The 21,498-nt window shown below is 42.1% G+C and overlaps 1 protein-coding gene across 1 annotated transcript; it reads right to left on the bottom strand.

Annotated features, from left to right (window-relative positions):
- Positions 1 to 883: 883 nt before the first annotated feature.
- Positions 884 to 2,533, bottom strand: INSM2 (INSM transcriptional repressor 2). The gene has a single exon (XM_059056520.1). It carries the CDS (start codon positions 2,531 to 2,533, stop codon positions 884 to 886), a length of 1,650 nt encoding a protein of 549 aa, XP_058912503.1.
- Between the last annotated feature and the right edge of the window lie 18,965 nt (positions 2,534 to 21,498).

The following is a 21,498-nucleotide window of genomic DNA, read 5'->3' on the forward strand; positions in this document are numbered from 1 at the left end:
ATAGTGTCATATACACATTATGATTACAACAGAAGCGTTAAACAATTTGGATGAAACCCTACTAAAACAGTCAAACTTCAGGAAATGAGTTCTATGTTTCCCAAAAGCTATTTAAAGAAAGGTTTAAAGTATCTTCCTGAATACTGCACATGAGAGCTAGAGGTGAGAATTTGGGGGGTGTCTCAACTCCTTCCAGTAGAGAGGTGCTATTCCCCACCTCCAAACACTAGCTTAAGAGTGGACTTAATAATTGAGAAAAGGAAAGTTTACAAGGGAGATTTCTCATATCACCCAAAAGCGCGCAAACATCTTAACATTTCCTGCCCACAGACACAGATCTTGTATTTCCCACCCACCCGACGTAAGTTTGGCACCAATCACATAACTTAATTCACAGAATATACAATGCAAGATATCTGACCCTATTGAGACAGAAACTACACAGGCGCCTGCGATGACAAGAGGAAGAAGAGGAAAAAAAAAAAAAAAAAACTACCACTTTTGGTAGCTAGGAATCCTTTGTAGATAGAGACATGCACGCATTCACTGCGACTTTCCATAGGAATTACAAGTCATATAGGATTCATTGGGGTCTCCAGAGTTTGGTGGGAGCAGGGGGAATCCTATTTTCGTGGGGAAAGTGAGAAGGATTTAAAGCTGATCATTCTTGACCGAGAACGGTTATACCATATACATACCTGCTCTAGAGAGGGATTTTACATTTCGCTGCCCGCTCCTCTGGCGGCACATTGACTACTGGGAGTTTTAGGAGAGAAAATAAAGGAAGGAAAGAGGGTAAACTTGCAAGTTGAAGAAAGCCCCACAGAAATTCCCATGATCTGTTTGCTCCAAGGCCACCCTCAATCCTCTTCGTCTTTCGCCCTCAACAGCCCGGCCGCAATGGCATCTGCAGCAGCAGTACCTGCCGACTTTCTGAGGGGTGGCACTTATTGATGTGCCGGGTCAGGCCTGGGGAGCTAAAAAAAGTGGACGGGCAGTGCTTGCACGAGAAAATTTGCTGAGCACTCCCGTCGGACTCCCCTCCTGGGCCCGGTGCTTCAGGAGGCGCCCCGGCCAGAGCGGGCAGGAGCAGCTCCTCGCGGACCGCATGCCACAGCCGGTGCTTGTCCCTGATGTCTGCCGACGGGAAGTGCGCCCCGCACAGCGGGCAAGCGAAGGCGAGTGGGGCGGCGCGTTCGGAGCCAAAGCCCGGGGCAAGCGCGCGGGCCGAGCCCGCCTCGTGAGTGGCCAGGTGCTTGCGCAGATAGGCTTGGCGACGGAACTTTTTGTGGCAATATGGGCACACGAAGATCTCGGGTCCCCCGGCAGCACTGACCCCGCCCGGCTCAGGCACCCGGCGCCCCAACACTCCCGCCGTATAGGGGACCTGAGGCAGCGAAGGCTCGGGGTGGGACAACACCTGGAGGCCTTGTGATGAGGCGCTGTCCCGGTGCTGCTCCGCCCCGGAGCTGTCCCCGGCCTGCGGGTGCTGATCCGCAGTTCTCTCTGCCCGGCTGTTCTCCTTCCCCTCCGCCAGGAAAGATGCAACAGCCCCGGAATCCGGGGAGGACGAGGTCGACGAAGCGGGCAGCTTCCCGTCGGCTGAGGAGACTGTGGCGGCATTGGCCGCTGCGGGACGCGGCTTGTGCCAGCGGCGATGGGAGGCGAGGTTCGCAGGGCAGCTGAAGACCTTGTCGCACTCGGGACAGCGGTACTCGACGCGCACGATGCGGGAGCAACGGTGCTGAGCCAGCGCGAAGGGGTCTGCGTACTGCTCCTTGCACAGCTGGCAGATGAACTCCCCCAGAGGCGTGCGGCTGCCCCCCAGGCCCCGGGACAGCGCTCCGGGCTCCTCCTCCTTGATCTTCAGGCCCAGCACAGGGGATGTGGTGACTTCATCGGCGAAGCTCAACTTCCTCATGGCTTTTGGCTTCTTGACTCCGGCGGCCGCGGGCCCAGACGTGCAGCCCGGAAGTGCCTTGGCGCAGCGCTCGCCGCTGGTGGCCCGCTTCAGGCCGTGCAGGGAGGCCGAGAGAGGCGCGGGGTCCGGGAACGGTGCCCGGAGCGGCAGCAGGAACTGCTCCCGCGAGGTCGGTGCTGCTGCTGGCGCCACCGAGCAGGAGAAAGCGGCCACGGTGGCGGTGCCCCCGGGGAAGGACTCAGCGGAGACGGGAGAGCTGAGGCAGCGCTCCAAGAACGCCCGGCGCAGCTCCGCGCCCGCTGGCTTCGTGGGGCTGGGGCTGGCCCCGGGACCCTCCCGGCCATCCGCCCTCCACTCCGCGCCTTCCCGCCCGCCCACCCCTGGGCTCACCCCAGCCGCCCTACAGGACGACCCCGACAGCTCGCGGGCCGCCTCCTCCTCCGGGGTTGGGGGTCCCGTCCGTTCCGCACAGGGCTGAGGGGCACTGGAAGCCTCCTCGGGGAATGGCGGCGCCCCCTGGGGCCCCAGCAGGGGCAAGACCCGCTGTGCTAGGCGCACTCGGTACGAGCCGCCTGTCCGTTTAGTTCGCTTTACCAGGAAGCCCCGAGGCATGGTGGCGTCGGAGCGCTTGGGGGCAAGGAGTAACGGGGGCGCCGCGGGGTCTGAGAGCGGGCGAGCACCGCTGCTGCCCGAGCTTCGCCGCCGCAGGCATGTGTCCGCCGCCTTTATAGCTGAGACGCGGGCCGGGGGACCGCCGGGTCGCGTTCGGAGGACCAGCCAATCAGGAGTGGGAGCGGGTGCAGGGGGTGGGGCTTTCTCGGGGCTGGGCTCGCGGGGGGCCCGGAGGCGGGCAGCGGCGGCGGCGCGGGCCCCGGCGCCAGGCTTAGCTGCTGTCCGCAGCCGCCTCCTCCCTGCCGCCCACCGGGCGAAGACGCCCGAAGGTAAGGTGCGGAGTGTGAGGAAGCTCAGCACTCACTGCCTCAGCGGCCTCCAGGGGCCGTCTGGGGTGCCGGGCGGAGAGGCCAACTCTCAGCGCCCTCCTTGCGGGCCCGGGACCCTGCTGCCCCCCGCGCGTGGGAGTCTGACGGAAAAGCCCCGGCTCTGCGGTGACAGAGCTGAGAGGAAGGGCGACAGGGAGGCGACCGGTTGAGTGTCAGCCGGGGAACGGGTTAACGTCCTCTGCTGTATCGAGCTGATGAGAAGCTGCGACAGAGCGGCAGGGCGGCTAAATCCACCGCCCCGTGCCTACACTTGACGGTGGGAGTACGTCTGCCATCCAGTATCGATCGAGACTGCGCGCGTCTGTGATACTATGAGAATTCATCTGGGAAGAAGGACTCTCAGTGCGGGAGATCGTGCGTGCTGGAAAGCCTCTGCAGCTCAGGACGCCAGCAGGCTTCTGGGTCCTGGTCCTCGGGGCTTATAAGTGCCTCCTCCCCGATTGGGAGTAGGAGTGGGGAGGGGAAAATGGGAGCTCATTTTCGACTGTTCTCAGATCAAGTGGTTTTTCTGTTCACACCTTCCACTTGTACTACCTAGAGACATGACAGTGCCTAACTGACCTGTTTAGCATGGAATAGATTGAGTGAGAAATACTGGTAGAATCAGGATTACATCTGCTTCCCCTTGGATAAGAGATATTTTGCAAAAGGTGTGCTATGGACCTTTAAAGGCTCAAAAAAACTTCATCCAGCATTAGAAGAGATTTGAAAGTTTGTAATACTAGCTGAGAACTATGAAATAATTAGAAAATATATGACAGATGTATAACAAAATGCCAAAAATCCATGGTTGAGAAAAGTACAATCTGAGAATAGGAAGGGGAAAGAACTATGTGTTCAAGCCTCCTTCCTAAGCCAAACTGCAGAAACAGACTGAGCGATGTGTTTTCAGAGGAGACTATGGCATAACAGATCTAGTCATCAATAACACATATTGTCTTCCTTCTAATGAATGAAGTATTTTTACATAGAGAGCATTATTTGAGGGAAGATTTGGAAGTAATTATATATTTGTTAATACTGGCTATATTTTATGCACTCTACTTAAGTAATCTGATCTTTTCACAAACACAAAACAGAAGTAGATATTGTTACTCTCCTTTTTTGATGAGAGGATTGAGCTGTAAGAGAAGTCGCATAACTGGCAGAAGTCACCCAGAGCCCAGATTCAAACCACGTTCTAGCTAACTCCAAAGCCCAGACTTTCCATTATACCGGTGTTTTCAAACTATTTTTTTTCTGATCGCATCCCATAATAAGAACTATTTTACAGAACACACACGTAACTGAAACAAGTGTTTCACAAAATAATGTTTACCCTTAACTAGGTGCAATGCAGTTTTGTATTTTCTACCCAATTCTATTTTCTTTCTTTTTTAAATGCTAGCCATAGCAAACAAATTTATTCCATAACTCACTAACGGGGGTTAGGTCCCACGGTTTGAAAAACACCATCATTATGATGTTTCCTATTAAACAGGATGAAATCATACAAATTAAATAAATAAACCTGACACTTCATAATTAAAAGTAGTATTCTGAATCACTACTTAAAATATTTGAGTCATTTAGTAGTGTAGGTAAACTTAGTTTCCCAAATTGATCATTTCTGACATGTCAGTTTATGTATGACTTCTAACTCAACTTCTTCTCAATGTTTCTCCTTTCCTCTTTCTCCTAATGACCCAGATATTGTGTGGTTTGGATAATCTGATATAAGAATTTTAATACTTTAAGATAACCCCTTTTCAAGAGGGGCTTTTCCTTGGGTGCATAATACTCTGTGAGAATTGCAGTCAACCATATGACTCAACATTTGTGCTTCCAGGTGTATACACAGAAGAATTGAAAACAGGGACTGAATCACACACTGGCAACACCAATATCCACTGTAACATTCTCCACAATAGCCCAAGATGGAAACAACACAGTGTCCACCAACAGATAAATGTGATAAACAAAGTGTAGTCCATACAGATGACAGAATATTATTCAGCCACAAAAAGAAATGAAGTACTGATACATACTACAACATGGGTGACTTGAAAACATGATACTAAGTGAAATGAGCCAGACACAAAAAGACAAATATAAGATTTTACTTATATGAAATATCTAGAATAGACAAATTCATAGAAATAGAAAGTAGATTATTATTGATGGTCAGGGGCTGGGGGAGTGGAACTTATAGCTTAAAATGGTTACAGAATTTCTTTCTGGAGTGATGGAAAAAGTTTTATTAATCAATAGTGGTGAGAGATGGACAACACTGTAAATGCAATTAATGCCACTGAAATGCACACTTAAAATTATTTAAATGAGCATTTTGGTTATATATATATATATATATATATTTTTTTTTTTACCACAATAAAAGTTTTCACACACACACCAAAAAAGAGTGGAAGGCAAGATCATGGCATATCAGACTGTGAAAAGAATGTAAAGGACTAGGTCATGTAATTTGGACTTTATTACATAGAACAGGCACAGAGAGTCAGTTAAAGTTTTAAACTGAGGAAGTGACATTTGCTTTTGAAATTGCATGAGGGAAAATATCTTTGCCTAAACTTTCTGCCAGAGAGAGAAAAGGAAACACAGATAAATGAGTCTCTTCCCCTCAGTCCTTCCCCTTTCTGAGAGTGTGGGTCTGTTTCCTAGGGAAAAAATAATAATCATGGAAACTTAAAAAGTCAAAAGAGCAGTTATAAAGTGGGAATACTTAAGTAATCGGCATAGAGCTGATATTCAATAAATATTTTTTGAATGAATGGTGCTAGTTATTAAATGGATAGCAAGTGTGTCCATCCATCTATCCACGCGTCCTTCCAGCCATCCTGGCTTCCAGACATCCTGTCTTCCATCTGTACAGCTATTCAATAAAATCAAATAATTGCTCTGTATTCTTTCTGTGACAGTTCAGAAACACAGTGTTCAAGGAGTATCTTTATTTTCAGGAAAACAAATTGGTGTAGGAGAGGGCCTGGCCTGCACCGAGCTGTTTTTATTCCTGCCCATCATTTTACAGAAATGTACCCTGAAATCTCTGCTTGACCCAAAGGACATTGACATCACCCCAGTTGCCAAAGGGTCCGCCCTCCTACCAGCTCTGCTTCATTCCTTCCTGAGGAAGGGCAGACCGTCGGGGCGCTGCCATACTGTCGCTGCAACTCCCCCTCCTCTGGGGGAAACAGCCACCTCATTCCCTCAATATTCAGTGAATATCCGACCTCCATTAAAGAAGAGTTTCCCGAGTTTCACTGCACCCGGGCATCTGCTATTCTCCATACTCTGTAACACTTGTGTTGGCTACCCTATAGGCTAATACTTATCTAATATTGAGTTAGTATGATGTTACCACTATGAAACAGAGCAAATAATGATTAGTATATAACAATGCACAGCCATTTCTCTTCTGCGTGTTCAAAATTTTTAAAAGCATTATTATTTTAAAAAGAAGAAGAATTGCTATCAAATATTTTCTACAGATCTAATAGTTCTAATAGGCCTCCCTCACTTCCCCACAAGTGTAACTTGATAACAACCTTTCTGGAAATCAGTGTAGCAATGAATATAAGAAGCTTTAAAAAATAGGTATACCCTTTAATTCACCAACTCCTCTTTTAGTAAATCATCCAAAAGAAGGGAAAAGATTTGCACGCAAAGCTGTTTATCACTGTGTTATTTGTAATTGTACATAATCAGAAACTACCTGGAGTAAATCGTGGTGCAGCTATACTACAGATGATTACATAGCCATAGAAATGCAATGACTCTGACAAATATGTATGTCAATGTTAAGCAAGAACAGTAAGATGCAAAGTCACATGTATAATAAAGAGCTCAATTACGAAAATACAAAATGAATAAAACCCTGGAAGGAAATATGCCAGAATGTTGTTGGGCTTGCTTCTAGTTAGTAGGGATTTTATTCTTTTTTTATTTTTAAAATTTTTGGTTTTTTTTTTTTTTGCAATAACACATAGCACTATGATAATCATGGGAAAAAATAATGCACAAACTGTCTTAAATCCTTTCTGGTGTTAAATGTGGTACCCCTCAATGACAGAGGGACATCAGTGGGAATTGCACGTTAAGTAGCATTCTCCAGAGCTCAGGCCCTAGAATAGAGATGACAAACCTCTATCATGCCACAGGCCTTCCAGTTGAATAACACTTTGGGGAAGAGATTAAGGGTTAAATCAAAGGTAGAAAAAGGGCTAAAAGGGGAGAACATTAATTTACATGGATACTCTCCACTTAGCTGTAAACCCAGATAATCCTTCAAGATATGAACACTTCTTTCTCCATATTCCCACTTAGAAATTATGATAAATGTGGCAGTCCCTGGCAGGATTGTGAAATCTTTGCTTCTTTGTCTACGTCCTTTCTCCTGACAATAACACTTTTTTTCTTTTAGTGCTCAGGACCTTCATCTGCTCTGTTATACTTTGATAAAAACTCATAAACACTGAATTCTCTCTCAAGCTATTTGCATTTTAAGTTTCTATTTCTAATTATGGAATAAATTACTTTGATTTAAATTCAGGAATTTTGAGATAATAGCAATCAGGAAATTTTCTGTATAGAGAAACTTCTTGCGCTGAAATCATAGTGTATGTAAGACAAGCTCAGATAACCGACCTACTTTCTAGTCATTTGAATATTAGATGATTACTCAGAAGGAACTTTATTTCTTCTATTTCCCTGCTCCCTCGCCTCAACATAGACATGCCCCTGTACAGGTAAAATAAACAGTGACATAACTGAAGTGGCATCTACTAGGGGCCCCTTCTACCCCAAGAACTTGGAAGTCAAACGGCCTCTCATACATCTAATGCAAAGCTCTTGATTTCTTCTCCTAAACCTAATCCTCCCTCATCTTGGTAAATGGAATCTCCATTCAATTAGCTGCCTAAAGCAAATCCCAGAAACTTTTGGATCAAGCCAAACATTCCAGGGACTTCCCTGGTGGTCTAGTGGTTAAGACTTTGCCTTCCAATGCAGGGGGTGCAGGTTCGATCCCTGGTTGGAGAGCTAAGATCCCACATGCCTTGAGGCCAAAAACCAAAACATAAAACAGAAGCAATACCGTAACAAGTTCAATAAAGACTTTAAAAATTGCCCACATCAAAAGAATCTTTAGGGACTTGCCTGGTGGTGCAGTGGTTAAGAATCTGCCTGCCAATGTAGGGGACACAGGTTCAAGCCCTGGCCCAGGAAGATCCCATGTGCCGCAGAGCAACTAAGCCCGGGCACCACAGCTACTGAGCCTGTGCTCTAGAGCCTGCGTGCCACACTACTGAAGCCCACGCGCCTAGAGCCTGTGCTCCACAACAAGAGAAGCCACTGCAATGAGAAGCCTGCACACAGCAACAAAGAGTAGCCCCCACTTGCTGCAACTAGAGAAACCCCCCACCCAGCAGCAAAGACCCAACACAGTCAAAAATAAATAAGTTAATTAATTTTTTTAAAAAAAGAATCTTTAAAAAAAAATACAAAAATCCATATGCAATCCATGAACAATTTTTGTCAGCTCTACCCTCAAGCATTTCCTGAGTCTGAAGACTTCTCAGCTTCCCTCCTACTGTACTCTATTCAGTCTCTCTGCTTCCACTCTTGCCCCTCTGTAATGTATCCCTCATTCAGCAGCAAGATGAATCCCATTACAATATAAAGCTTGTCACTTCACTCTTTTGCTCAAAATCTTCAGATGACTCCCTACCATATTTGGAATAAAGTTCAAAACTCTGACTGGGCCCTGCTATTCTTAAACCACATCTCCCACCCTTCTCTTCCTCATTTTGTTCCATACACATTGATCTCCTTATTTTCCTCAAACATGACATGTACACTTCCACCTCAAGGCCATTCATGCTACCAGAATGTTTGTTCTTCAGATATGTTCACGACTTGTTCCTTCACTTCATTTGGGTCTTTATTCAAAGAAGTCCACCTCAGAAGGATCTTCCCAGACCACCTTAACTGAAATGGCAGCCCCACACCCACCAGTACCCTTCAGCATTTCCTATCTTTTTGCTTATCTTGCTTTCTCTTGATAGAACTCATCACTATCTGTCACCACATTATATATGTATTTGTTTATTTGTTAATTGTCTGTTGTCCCCCGGTAAGTTCCACGAAGACAAAGATTCTTTGTTCTGTTCACAGCTGTATATCCAGCATCTAGAACAATGCCTGGCATATCCATAAATGAATTGATGACTAAAATAGTGAGCCACTGGATTTTTAAAAAGCATCTCTGTTTTTTATTACTGCAACCTACAGACCTAGAGCCCACCTTGAGCACAGAGGAGGGAAGGCAAAGTCATAAAGAGCCCCAGATTCTAGACATTTGGGAATCTTGGTGCAGAAAAAATGAGAGGAATAGAAAGGTCTTCCTTGCATTGTTATACCCTTGGAATATCTTTCCTCCCCACTTCAGCCACTTGACCCATGGCTTAGATCACTCCCATTCCCTCCCTCTGAAGCCCTTCCCTACAAGGAAAATAAATCCCAGCTCATAACCAGAGTTTCTATCTTAAGCTGTTCAGTACCCAAGAAACTAGGAGAATGGGAGCAGAAAGAAGATTGTCAGCTACTTAGATAGAAAGATAGATAAGACTGCCTGTGTGGAAAACAAGGAATTTCAGGCATAGGGCATGGAGGGTAGGATCCAGGTTATTGAGAAGTTTAATCTGGGAGCTTTATGGGGAGGCGGCATAGTGTAGTCGTCAAGGGCACAGGCTATAAAGTGAGATGGTCTTGTGTTCAGTTCCAGCTCCACTACTAGCTGTTTCATCTCAAGCACCTTACTCAGCCTTTTGCAGCCTCAGTTTCCTCATCACAAAATGGGAATGGTAACAATTATCCCAAAGAATGCTTTGATCATTAAATATTATAATGTATTTTAAAGGCTTAACACAATGTATTGCACATAGTGAGCCCTAAATGAATGGAAGGTATTATCATTATTATTATTAAAGTGTCTGAGATGAAGGAAAACTATTGACACTAATGGCAACTATAAATTCTACAGAAATAACAGAATAATTTATGTGACTGGCTGATACTTTATACCCAATTACAATGCCAGATAGCACTGATTGTACATGGCATTTAGTATGCTCAAAATTCATTTTGTTTTATTGAAACAAGATTCATGGGATTTCCCTGGTGGCGCAGTGGTTAAGAATCCACCTGCCAATGCAGGGGACATGAGTTTGATCTCTGGTCCGGGAAGATCCCACATGCCGCAAGGCAACTAAGCCCATGTGCCACAACTGCTGAGCCTGTGCGCCACAACTACTGAGCCTGCGCTCTAGAGCCCACGAGCCACAACTACTGAGCCCACATGCCACAACTACTGAAGCCTGCACGCTCTAGGGACCGTGCTCCACAACAAGAGAAGCCACCGCAATGAGAAGCCCACACACCACCACAAAGAGTAGCCCCCACTCACTGCAACCAGAGAAATCCCACGTGCAGCAATGAAGACCCAACGCAGCCAAAAATAAATAAATATGAAAAAATTTTTAAAAAGTAAAAGAAACAAGATTCACAAAACATACATGAGACGGAAGAAGTGTAGATTACTGGATTAAGCCCATGATTTGGAGTCAGGCCTCAGTTTGAGTCCTTGCTATGCCTGTATGACTTGGATAGGTTCTTTAACCTCTCTGGTCCCAGTTTGTTGTCACATGGGCACAACAGCACAGTATTCTCCACAAGTGGGCCATCCGTCTGATGTCCCTTGTGGTAAGGGATGTGGCGCAAAGTGGAGAAGCTGAGACTGGAAAGATAAGTCAGGGCCAGACTGCAAAGAACACTGTATATACCACACTAAACTGAGTGTGGGTATTATTCAGAGAAAGCCACTGATATTTTTTCTAAAGCATTGAAATGATATAATCAAACCTTTGTTTTGGAAAGATAACTCTAACGGTTGTGTTGTTGTAAGGCTCTAGGGTTACGGTGAAGATGTGGAGAAGGTTAGGAGAATGGGATGAGACCTGAGGTACAGATTTCAGCCAGGAGAATATTAAAGCAGTTGATATTTGAAAAGACACATGCACCCCAATGTTCATAGCAGCACTATTTACAGTAGCCAGGACATGGAAGCAACCTAAATGTCCATCGACAGAGGAGTGGATAAAGATGTGGCACATATATACAATGGAATATTACTCAGCCATAAAAAAGAATGAAATAATTCCATTTGCAGCAAAATGGATGGATCTAGAGATTATCATACAGACTGAAGTAAGTCAGACAAAGACAAATATCATATAATATTGCTTATATGTGGAAACCTAAAAAAAATGATACAAATGAACTTATATACAAAACAGAAAAAGACCCACAGACATAGAAAACAAACTTATGGTTACCAAAGGGGAAAGGGGAGAGGATGGATAAATTAGGAGTTTGGGATTAACTTTGGGATTAAATTACACACTACTACATATAAAGTAGATAACCAACAAGGACCTACTGTATAGCACAGGTAGGTGCTATAAAAATATATACTTAATATTTTGTAACAACCTATAAGGGAAAAGAATCTGAAAAAAATAGATATACATGTATGTATAACTGAATCACTCTGCTGTACGCCTGAAAGTAACACAACATTGTAAGTCAACTATACTTTGATGAAAGATAAATAAAAATTAAATTAAATTGAAAAATTAAAATTAAAAATGTAGTTGACAGAAAATGATGTGGCCTCAATTATTCAAAAATTTTGAACTGTTGTCACATGGGCACAAGAGCACAGTATTTACATAATTGATTGATGAACTATATTATTATACAATCTCTATGAGTTCTTTTCTCCCCATGTTAAGCAGTGAAATAGATAGCTGACACATTCTAAAAACTGGGAAGTAGAAAGAAATTATAACTTGACTTTCACTTGGTCATGAAAGACTGCCTGTTGAAACTGGGATTCACTTCAGAAACTGCAAGCAACTGGAAAAGAGTGAGCCTGAGCTAGAAGAAAAGGATTTTCAATGGCATCAGGTGCTACAATGGAAAGGCATTTTAATTTCTGTTATTCAGGGAACATGACAGCACCATCTCTGTCTTCTAAGGTATTTCTCTCATTAAACTCTTTTAGCCACATCTTTGGCTCAGTATATAACTCTCCTATACTGTAGACACTAAAACCTTTGTCAAGGCTGCACAAAGATTTCATCTTCGTAATTTTATGGAGATTCTTCTATAAGAATACCTACCTCCTTACTTACAGTCTGAAAAAAGTAAGTATTTTCTGGAGCTGGTTCATTGCTCATAAAACAAGCAGATTTGAATTCTAACCTGTCATTTACTGAAGAGGTGATCTTAGAGAATTTACTTCATCCCTCTCTCAATAATTTCTAAATTAGGTATAACAATACCTACATCATAGAATGAGAATTAAATTGAATGAGATGAACTAAAATCCTCAACTGCACTGGCTCTTACTCATGCTCGCTATTGGTATTTATGTACTTGATGTTGCTTGTAAACTCATATGGGTAGAGACTGACTATCCAACCAGCTTTCACTACACAGAATAATGTGTTATGTGTCTCAGTAAACATTCTGAAATGATAATGATGGTTGCCTACCTGGCTGGGGGAAAAAAGCCTTATTAATCTTTATCTATATTTTAGATTAAATAAATTCCATTCATATGCTTGAAAAGAATGTGTATGTATTTTGCAGTTATACATACCAAGTATTAATATATGCCTCCTCCCACATATATATTGTAAATTATGTTATTTCTCTTTGTAGTCTCTCAATTTTTGCTCTATATAGTTTGAGACTGTCATAGGTGCATATAAATTAAAAGCATTATCGGGACTTCCCTGGTGGCGCAGTGGTTAAGAGTGCCTGCCAATGCAGGGGACACCGGTGTGAGCCCTGGCCCGGGAAGAGCCCACATGCCGCGGAGCAACTAAGCCCGTGCGCCACAACTACTGAGCCTGCACTCCACAGCCGGCTGGCCACAACTACTGAAGCCCATGTGCCCAGAGCCCGTGCTCCGCAACAAGAGAAGCCACTGCAAGGAGAAGCCTACCCACCGCAACGAAGAGTAGCCCCTGCTCACCGCAACTAGAGAAAGCCCATGCGCAGCAACGAAGAACCAACGCAGCCAAATAAATAAATAAATTTATTTTTAAAAAAGCATTATCTGTTCAGTTAATCAAATGTCTCATCAGTATAAAGTATACCTCTTTATCTGTAGTAATGCTTTCTGACTAAAGTCTGTTTTGTCTGATGTTTTCCTCTAGATGCATCAGCTATCATTTGAATGGCATTTACAAGGTACGAATTTTTCTTTTAATTTCAACCTTTCTTTATCATTATGTTTTAAATGAGTCTCCAGTTAACAGTAGCTGGATTTTTTAAACCAGTCAGATAATCTTTAACTTTTAACTGGAGGATTTAGTCCTTTTACATTTGTGTAATTGCTACCATATTTGGTAGCAATTTGGTAGCATATTTGAAATGAAATCTACCGTCTTCAAAAGTGTTTTCCATTTGTCTGATCTGTTACATTTCATTTGCTTTTTTTACCTTTTAGATTGATTTATGATTTTTATGTATCAAATTCCCCCTCTCTACTAATTCAAAATTATAATCTTTGCTTATATCCTCTCATTGATAATTTAAAAATTACGTCACAAATTTTTAATTTATCAGTTTATTTTTATAATATTAAGGAAGTTAGAACACTTTAAATGCATTTACCCTCTCCTGACATATGCTACTATTGTTGTGTACTTTAATTTTGTATTTTAAAAAATCTACAAGACATCATTATTATTGTTTTTCACAGATAATATTCCTTAGAGTTACCCACAAGTTTTCCACTTTCTTGGCTCTTTCTTGTATCTCAGACTTCCCATGTGGGATCATTTTTCTCCTGCCTGAAGTACATGCTTTAAAATTTCCTTCACTGTAGATTTGTTAGGAGCAAAATATCTTAGCTCCGGTGTGTCTTTATCCACCTATAGAGTTCTAGGTTGGTAATTATTTTCTTTTAGCACATTGAAAATAACATTCCACTGTCTTCTGTTTTCCGTTTTTCACTTGTGAAAAGTCAGCTGTCAGTATATTGCTGCTCTTTTGAAAGTAATTTATCTCTGTTTTTCTGGCTGCTTTTAATATTTGTTCTTTGTCTTTGGTTTTCAGATGTTTTATTTCAATTTGCTTGGGTATGGTTTTCTTTTCATTTATCATGCTTTCTGTTCACAAGACACCTTAAAATCAATGACTTGAAGTCTTTTGTCAATTTGGAAATTCCTCAGCAGTTAACTCTTCAAATAATTGTTTCATCTCATTCTCTTTCCTTTCCTTCTAGAAATGTGACTAAATCCACATTAGACAATCTCACTATATCTTCTGTGTCTTTTACCCCTCTTTCCCCCTCCATCTCCAGCCTGCATTCTGGATCATTTCCCTTGATGTATCTTCAGGTTCATTAAATCTTAAACGCATGTCTAATCTACATTTAAAATCTTGTGTAAAATTTATAAATTTTACTCATAAAATTTATTTTTATTTACAAAATATACATATATTTATAAATTTTATTTAAAAGAAAACAATACTTAAAATATTTTAAATCAGAATAATTTGGCTCTTTTTTCAAATTCAAACTTGCTGTTTACTTTCTGTAGTTTCCCATTCTCTACAGAGAACTGGAAACGGGTCTTTCATGTCTTTAAACATCACCATCATAATTGTTTTATAGTCCACACTTCATAATTCCAGTACTTAAAGTCTTCATGGGTCCGTTTTTGTTGTTTGTTGACTCTTGTTCATTTAATCTGGTTTCCTTGTGTACCTGATTATCTTTGAGAAGATAATACATTCTCATATTCTGCCAAATATGTGAATGTGCTGAACATCATATTTGAACATTTATTTAAAGAAATTATTTAGGCCTATGATAAAAGTATCTTACTCAAGAGAGGGCCTGTATCTCCTTCTGCCAAGTGTCTGGAGGCACTGCCAATCCAGAATTATTTTAACCTAAGTACAAGGCTTTGAGATTCACTGATCCAGGCAATTTGAACACAAGCAGTAAATACTCAAGGGCTTTGGAGTCCCAGCATCTTGTGGAGGAGGTTCCCCTATTAGAACTCCTGCAGTGTACAGCTTCTGGGTTTTGCTTTCTGTTTCCTTTGCACTGCAAGTCTATGAAGACAAATATTCTGATTTTTGCCAATCAGCAAATTCCCTCGGGGCAGAAAAGATCCATATTTGGATTCCCATTTCTCCTTCACCTTTAGTCTGGTAATTCCATACTATCTCTTCATACCCTTTTATGCTCGAAGAATAAATTTTAAATCTAGATCTTTTAGTTATTCTCACTGGAAGAATTGATCTAATTTAACCTAACACTACCAGAATCATTCAGTCAGACTAACATTTTAAATGTTTTTGACAATATTAAGAAAAAGTCCTTCAGAAAGTTTGTACCTGTTTATACTTCTATTAGCAGGCTTAAGAATGCCCTTTCTTTACCTGTTTCCCTTGACTATGTATTCTGTCACTTATGAGAAAAAATATTTGCCAGTTAGATAAGTGAAAAGTATTATTTTTACTAAGTATCTGTACTTATTTAATTACCAATGAAGTTTAATGTTTTGTAATCTGTTTATGTAAATTATATTTCATTTTTTATAATTTAACCTATTCAAAATTTCTGTTTGTTATTTTTCTTAGGTCCTTTGGCTATTATAAAGCTGCTACCCACCAAAAAAGCTGTACCAGTTATTAAAATATTAAACTACTTCTGTACCAATAAACAAATAGCCACTACCCTTCCAAATGTTCTCCCCTTGGTTCCCCCAGATGTTGCAGCCTCTCCCAAACACCAATCACCTGCCCATTATCCATCAACTAAAGAGTTAATATTCAACATACCAACAGGTCTTTAGGGCCCTGCCCTAGCTCCATGGCCAAAGTCAGTTCTGATTGGTTAGTAGACATTTTGTAGATATTGTTAAACATTTTATTGTAACCCATGTGCATATATATTGAAAGTATTTTTTTGATGTCACTGACAAGGGCTTAATTTACAAAACATACAAACAGCTCATACAACTCAGTAACAAAAAACCCAAAAACAAAACAAAAAACCAACCCAATTGAAAAATGGGCAGAAGACCTAAATAAACATTTCTCCAAAGAAGACATAGAGATGGCCCACAAGCACATGAAAATATGCTCAACATTGCTAATTATTAGGGAAATGCAAATCAAAAGTACAATAAGGTACCATCTCACACTGGTCAGAATGACCATCATTAAGTCTACAAATAAATGTTGGAGAAGGTGTGGAGAAAGGGAACCCTCCTACACTGTTGGTGGGAATGTAAGTTGGTGCAGCCACTATGGAAAACAGTGTAGAGGTTTCTTAAAAAACTAAAAATAGAGTTGCCATGTGATCTAGCAATTCCACTCCTGGGCATATATCCAGACAAAACTATAATTCAAAAAGATACATGCACCACTATGTTCATAGCAGCATTATTCACATTAGCCAAGACATGGAAACAACCTAAATAGCCATCGACAGATGAACAGATAAAGAAGATGTTGTATATATATATACAATGGAAAACTACTCAGTCATAAAAAAGAATGAAATAAAGATGGTGGAGGAGTAGGACGTAGAGATCACCTTCCTCCCCACAAATACATCAGAAATACATCTACATGTGGAACAACTCCTACAGAGCACCTACTGAATGCTGGCAGAAGACCTCAGACTTCCCCAAAGTCAAGAAACTCCCCATGTACCTGGGTAGGGCAAAATAAAAAACAGTGACGAAAGAATAGGAACAGGACCTGCACCAGTGGGAGGGAGCCGTGAAGAAGGAAAAGTTTCCACACACTAGGAAGCCCCTTCACTGGCAGAGATGGGGGCTGGTGGGGGAGAAGCTTCAGAGCCACAAAGGAAAGCACAGCGATGGGGGTGCAGAGGGCAAAGCGGAGAGATTCCTGCACAGAGGATTGGTGCCGACCGGTACTCACCAGCCCAAGAGGCTTCTCTGCTCACCCGCTGGGGCTGGGACCTGAGGCTCCAGCTTCAGAAGTCAGACCCCAGGGAGAGGACTGGGGTTGGGTGCATGAACACAGCCTAAAGGGGGCTAGTGTACCACAGCTAGCTGGGAGGGAGTTGGGGGAAAAGTCTGGACCTGCCTAAGAGGCAAGAGACCATTGTTTCATGGTGTGTGAGGAGAGGGGAATCAGAGCACCACCTAAACGAGCTCCGGAGACGGGCTATCAGCATGGACCCCAGAGATGGACATGAGACGCTAAGGCAGCTGCTACAGCCACCAAGAAGCCTGTATGCAAACACAGGTAACGATCCACACCTCCCCTCCCGGGAGTCTGTGGCAGTGGCAGCCTGCCACTGCCAGGGTCCCGTGATCCAGGGACAACTTCCCCTGGAAAACACACGGCTCTCCTCAGGCTGTTGCAACGTCACACTGGCCTCTGCCTCCGCAGACTCACCCCACATCCAAACCCTTCCCTCCCCCCTGGCCTGAGTGAGCCAGAGTCCCCGAATCAGCTGCTCCTTTAACCCCGTCCTGTCTGAGTGAAGAAAAGATGCCCTCAGGTGACCTACACACAGAGGCAGGGCCAAATCCAAAGCTGAACACCAGGAGCTGTGCGAATAAAGAAGAGAAAGGGAAATCTCTCCCAGCAGCTTCAGGAGCAGCGGATTCAATCTCCACAATCAATTTGATGTACCCTGCATCTGTGGAATACCTGAATAGACAACGAATCATCCCCAAATTAAGGCAGTGGGCTCTGGGAGCAACTGTAGACTTGGAGTTTGCTTTCTGCATCTAACTTGTTTCTGGTTTTATGTTTATTGTTGTTTAGTATTTAGAGTTTATTATCATTGGTAGATTTGTTTATTCATTTGGTTGCTCTCTTCCTTACTTTATATATATATATAGATATATATTTTACTTTCCTTTTTCTCTTTTTGTGTGTATATGTGTGTTTCTTTGTGTGGTTTTGTCTGTATAGTTCTGCTTTTACCATTTATCCTAGGGTTCTGTCCATCCGTTTTTTTGTTTGTTTTTTAGTATAGTTTTTAGCGCTTGTTATCATTGGTGGATTTGTTTTTTAGTTTGCTTGTTCTTTCTTTGTTACTTTTTAAATTTTTTTATTTTTAATAATTAAAAATTTTTATTTTAATAACTTTTTCTTTTCTCTCTCTCTCTCTCCCTCCCTCTCCCTCTCCCTCTCCCTCTTTCTCTCTCTCCTCCCTTTTCTTCTGACCCGTGTGGCTAAAACGGCCTTGGTGCTCTGGCCAGGTGTCAAGCCTGTGCCTCTGAGGAGGGGCAGCCGAGTTCAGGACATTTGTCCACCAGAGATCTCCCAGTTCCAAATAATATCAAATGGTGAGAGCTCTCCCAGAGATCTCCATCTCAATGCTAAGAACCAGCTCCACTCAATGACCAGCAGGATACAGTGCTGGACACCCCATGCCGAAGAACTAGCAAGACAGAAACACACCCCCACCCATTAGCAGAGAGGCTGCCTAAAATCATAACAAGCTCACACAGACACCAAAACACACCACCAGATGTGGTCCTGTGCACCAGAAAGACAAGATCCAGCCTCATCCACTAGAACACAGGCACTAGTCCCCTCCACCAGGAAGCCAACAGAACCCACTGAACCAACCTTAAGCCACTGGGGGCAGACACCAAAAACAACAGGAACTATCAACCTGCAGCCTAAGCAAAGGAGACCCCAAGCACAGTAAGTTAAGCAAAATGAGAAGACACAGAAACACATAGCATATGAAGCAGCAAGGTAAAAACCCACCAGACCTAACAAATGAAGAGAAAATAGGCAGTATACCTGAAAAAAGAATTCAGAGTAATGATAGTAAAGATGATCAAAAATCATGGAAATAGAATGGAGGAAAATACAAGCAACGTTTAACAGGGACATAGAAGAACTAAAGAGCAACCAAACACTGTTGAACAACACAATAAATGAAAAATAAAAATTTTCTAGAAGGAATCAATAGCAGAATAACTGAGGCAAATGAACGGATAAGTGACCTGGAAGATAAGATAGTGGAAATAACAACTGCAGAGCAGAATAAAGAAAAAAGAATGAAAAGAATTGAGGACAGTCTCAGAGACCTCTGAGACAACATTTAACGCACCAATATTCGAATTATAGGGGTCCCAGAAAAAGAAGAGAAAAGAAAAAGGGACTGAGAAAATATTTGATGAGATTATAGTTGAAAACTTCCCTAATATGGGAAAGGAAATAGTTAATCAAGTCCAGGAAGCATAGAGAGCCATACAGGGTAAATCAAAGGAGAAACATGCCAAGAAACATATTAATCAGACTATCAAAAATCAGACATAAAGAAAGAATATTAAAAGCAACAAGGGAAAAACAGCAAATAACATATAAGAGAATCCCCATAAGGTTAACAGCTGATCTTTCAGCAGAAATTCTGCAAGCCAGAAGGGAGTGGCAGGACATATTTAAAGTTATGAAATGGGGGCTTCCCTGGTGGCGCAGTGGTTGAGAATCCGCCTGCCGATGCAGGGGACACGGGTTCGTGCCCTGGTCCGGGAAGATCCCACATGCCGCGGAGCGACTGGGCCCGTGAGCCATGGCCGCTAGGCCTGCGCGTCCGGAGCCTGTGCTCCGCAACGGGAGAGGCCACAGCAGTGAGAGGCCCGCATACCAAAAAAAAATAAAATTAAATTAAAAAAATAAATAAAGTTATGAAATGGAAAAACCTACAACCAAGATTACTCCACCCAGCAAGGATCTCATTCAGATTCAACAGAGATATTAAAACCTTTACAGACAAGCAAAAGCTAAGAGAATTCAACACCACCAAACCACCTTTACAACAAATGCTAAAGGAACTTCTCTAGGCAGGAAACACAACAGAAATAAAAGACCTACAAAAACAAACCCAAAACAATTAAGAAAATGGTAAAAGGAACATACATATCGATAATTACCTTAAGTGTAAATGGATTAAATGCTCCATCCAAAAGACATAGTCTGGCTGAATGGATACAAAAACAAGACCCATATATACGCTATCTACAAGAGACCCACTTCAGACCTAAGGACACATATAGACTGAAAGTGAGGGGATGGAAAAAGATATTCCATGCAAATGGAAATCAAAAGAAAGCTGGAGTAGCAATTCTCATATCAGACAAAATAGACTTCAAAATAAAGACTACTACAAGAGACAAAGAAGGACACTACATAATGATCAAGGGATTAATCCAAGAAGAAGATATAATAATTGTAAATATTTATGTACCCAACATAGGAGCACCTCAACACATAAGGCAAATACTAACAGACATAAAAGGGGAAATTGACAGTAACACAATCATAGTAGGGGACTTGAACACCCCACTTTCACCAATGGACAGATCATTCAAAATGAAAATAAATAAGGAAACACAAGCTTTAAATGATACATTATGCAAGATGGACTTAATTGATATTTATAGGACATTCCATCCAAAAACAACAGAATACACATTTTTTTCTCAGGTTCTCATGGAACATTCTCCAGGATAGATCATATGTTGGGTCACAAATCAAGCCTTGGTAAATTTAGGAAAATTGAAATTGTATCAAGTATCTTTTCTGACCACAACGCTATGAGACTAGATATCAATTACAGGAAGAGATCTGTAAAAAATACAAACACATGGAGGCTAAACAATACACTACTTAATAACGAAGTGATCACTGAAGAAATCAAAGAGGAAATCAAAAAGTACTTAGAAACAAATGACAATGGAGACACGACGACCCAAAACCTATGGGATACAGCAAAAGCAGTTCTAAGAGGGAAGTTTATAGCAATACAATCATACCTTAAGAAACAGGAAACATCTCAAATAAACAACCTAACCTTGCACCTAAAGCAATTAGAGAAAGAAGAACAAAAAAACCCCAAAGTTAGCAGAAGGAAAGAAATCATAAAGATCAGATCAGAAATAAATGAAAAAGAAATGAAGGAAATGATAGCAAAGATCAATAAAACTAAAATCTAGTTCTTTGAGAAGATTAAAAAAATTGATAAACCATTAGCCAGACTCATCAAGGAAAAATGGGAGAAGACTCAAATCAATAGAATTAGAAATAAAAAAGGAGAAGTAACAACTGACACTGCAGAAATATAAAAGATCATGAGAGATTACTACAAGCAACTCTATGCCAATAAAATGGACAACCTGGAAGAAATGAACAAATTCTTAGAAATGCACAACCTGCCAAGACTGAACCTGGAAGAAACAGAAAATATGAAGAGTCCACAATCACAAGCACTGAAATTGAAACGGTGATTTAAAATATTACAACAAACAAAAGCCCAGGACCAGTTGGCTTCACAGGCGAATTCTATCAAACATTTGGAGAAGAGCTAACACCTATCCTTCTCAAACTCTTCCAAAATATAGCAGAGGGAGGAACACTCCCAAACTCATTCTACGAGGCCACCATCACCCTGATACCAAAACCAGACAAAGATGTCACAAAGAA

Source organism: Kogia breviceps, chromosome 3 (genome assembly GCF_026419965.1).
Source record: "Kogia breviceps isolate mKogBre1 chromosome 3, mKogBre1 haplotype 1, whole genome shotgun sequence".
Lineage (NCBI taxonomy): Eukaryota > Metazoa > Chordata > Mammalia > Artiodactyla > Physeteridae > Kogia > Kogia breviceps.

Excerpts from the sequence above, each read along its gene's own strand:
- INSM2 (XM_059056520.1), bottom strand. The coding sequence starts at position 2,533 with ATGCCTCGGGGCTTCCTGGTAAAGCGAACTAAACGGACAGGCGGCTCG.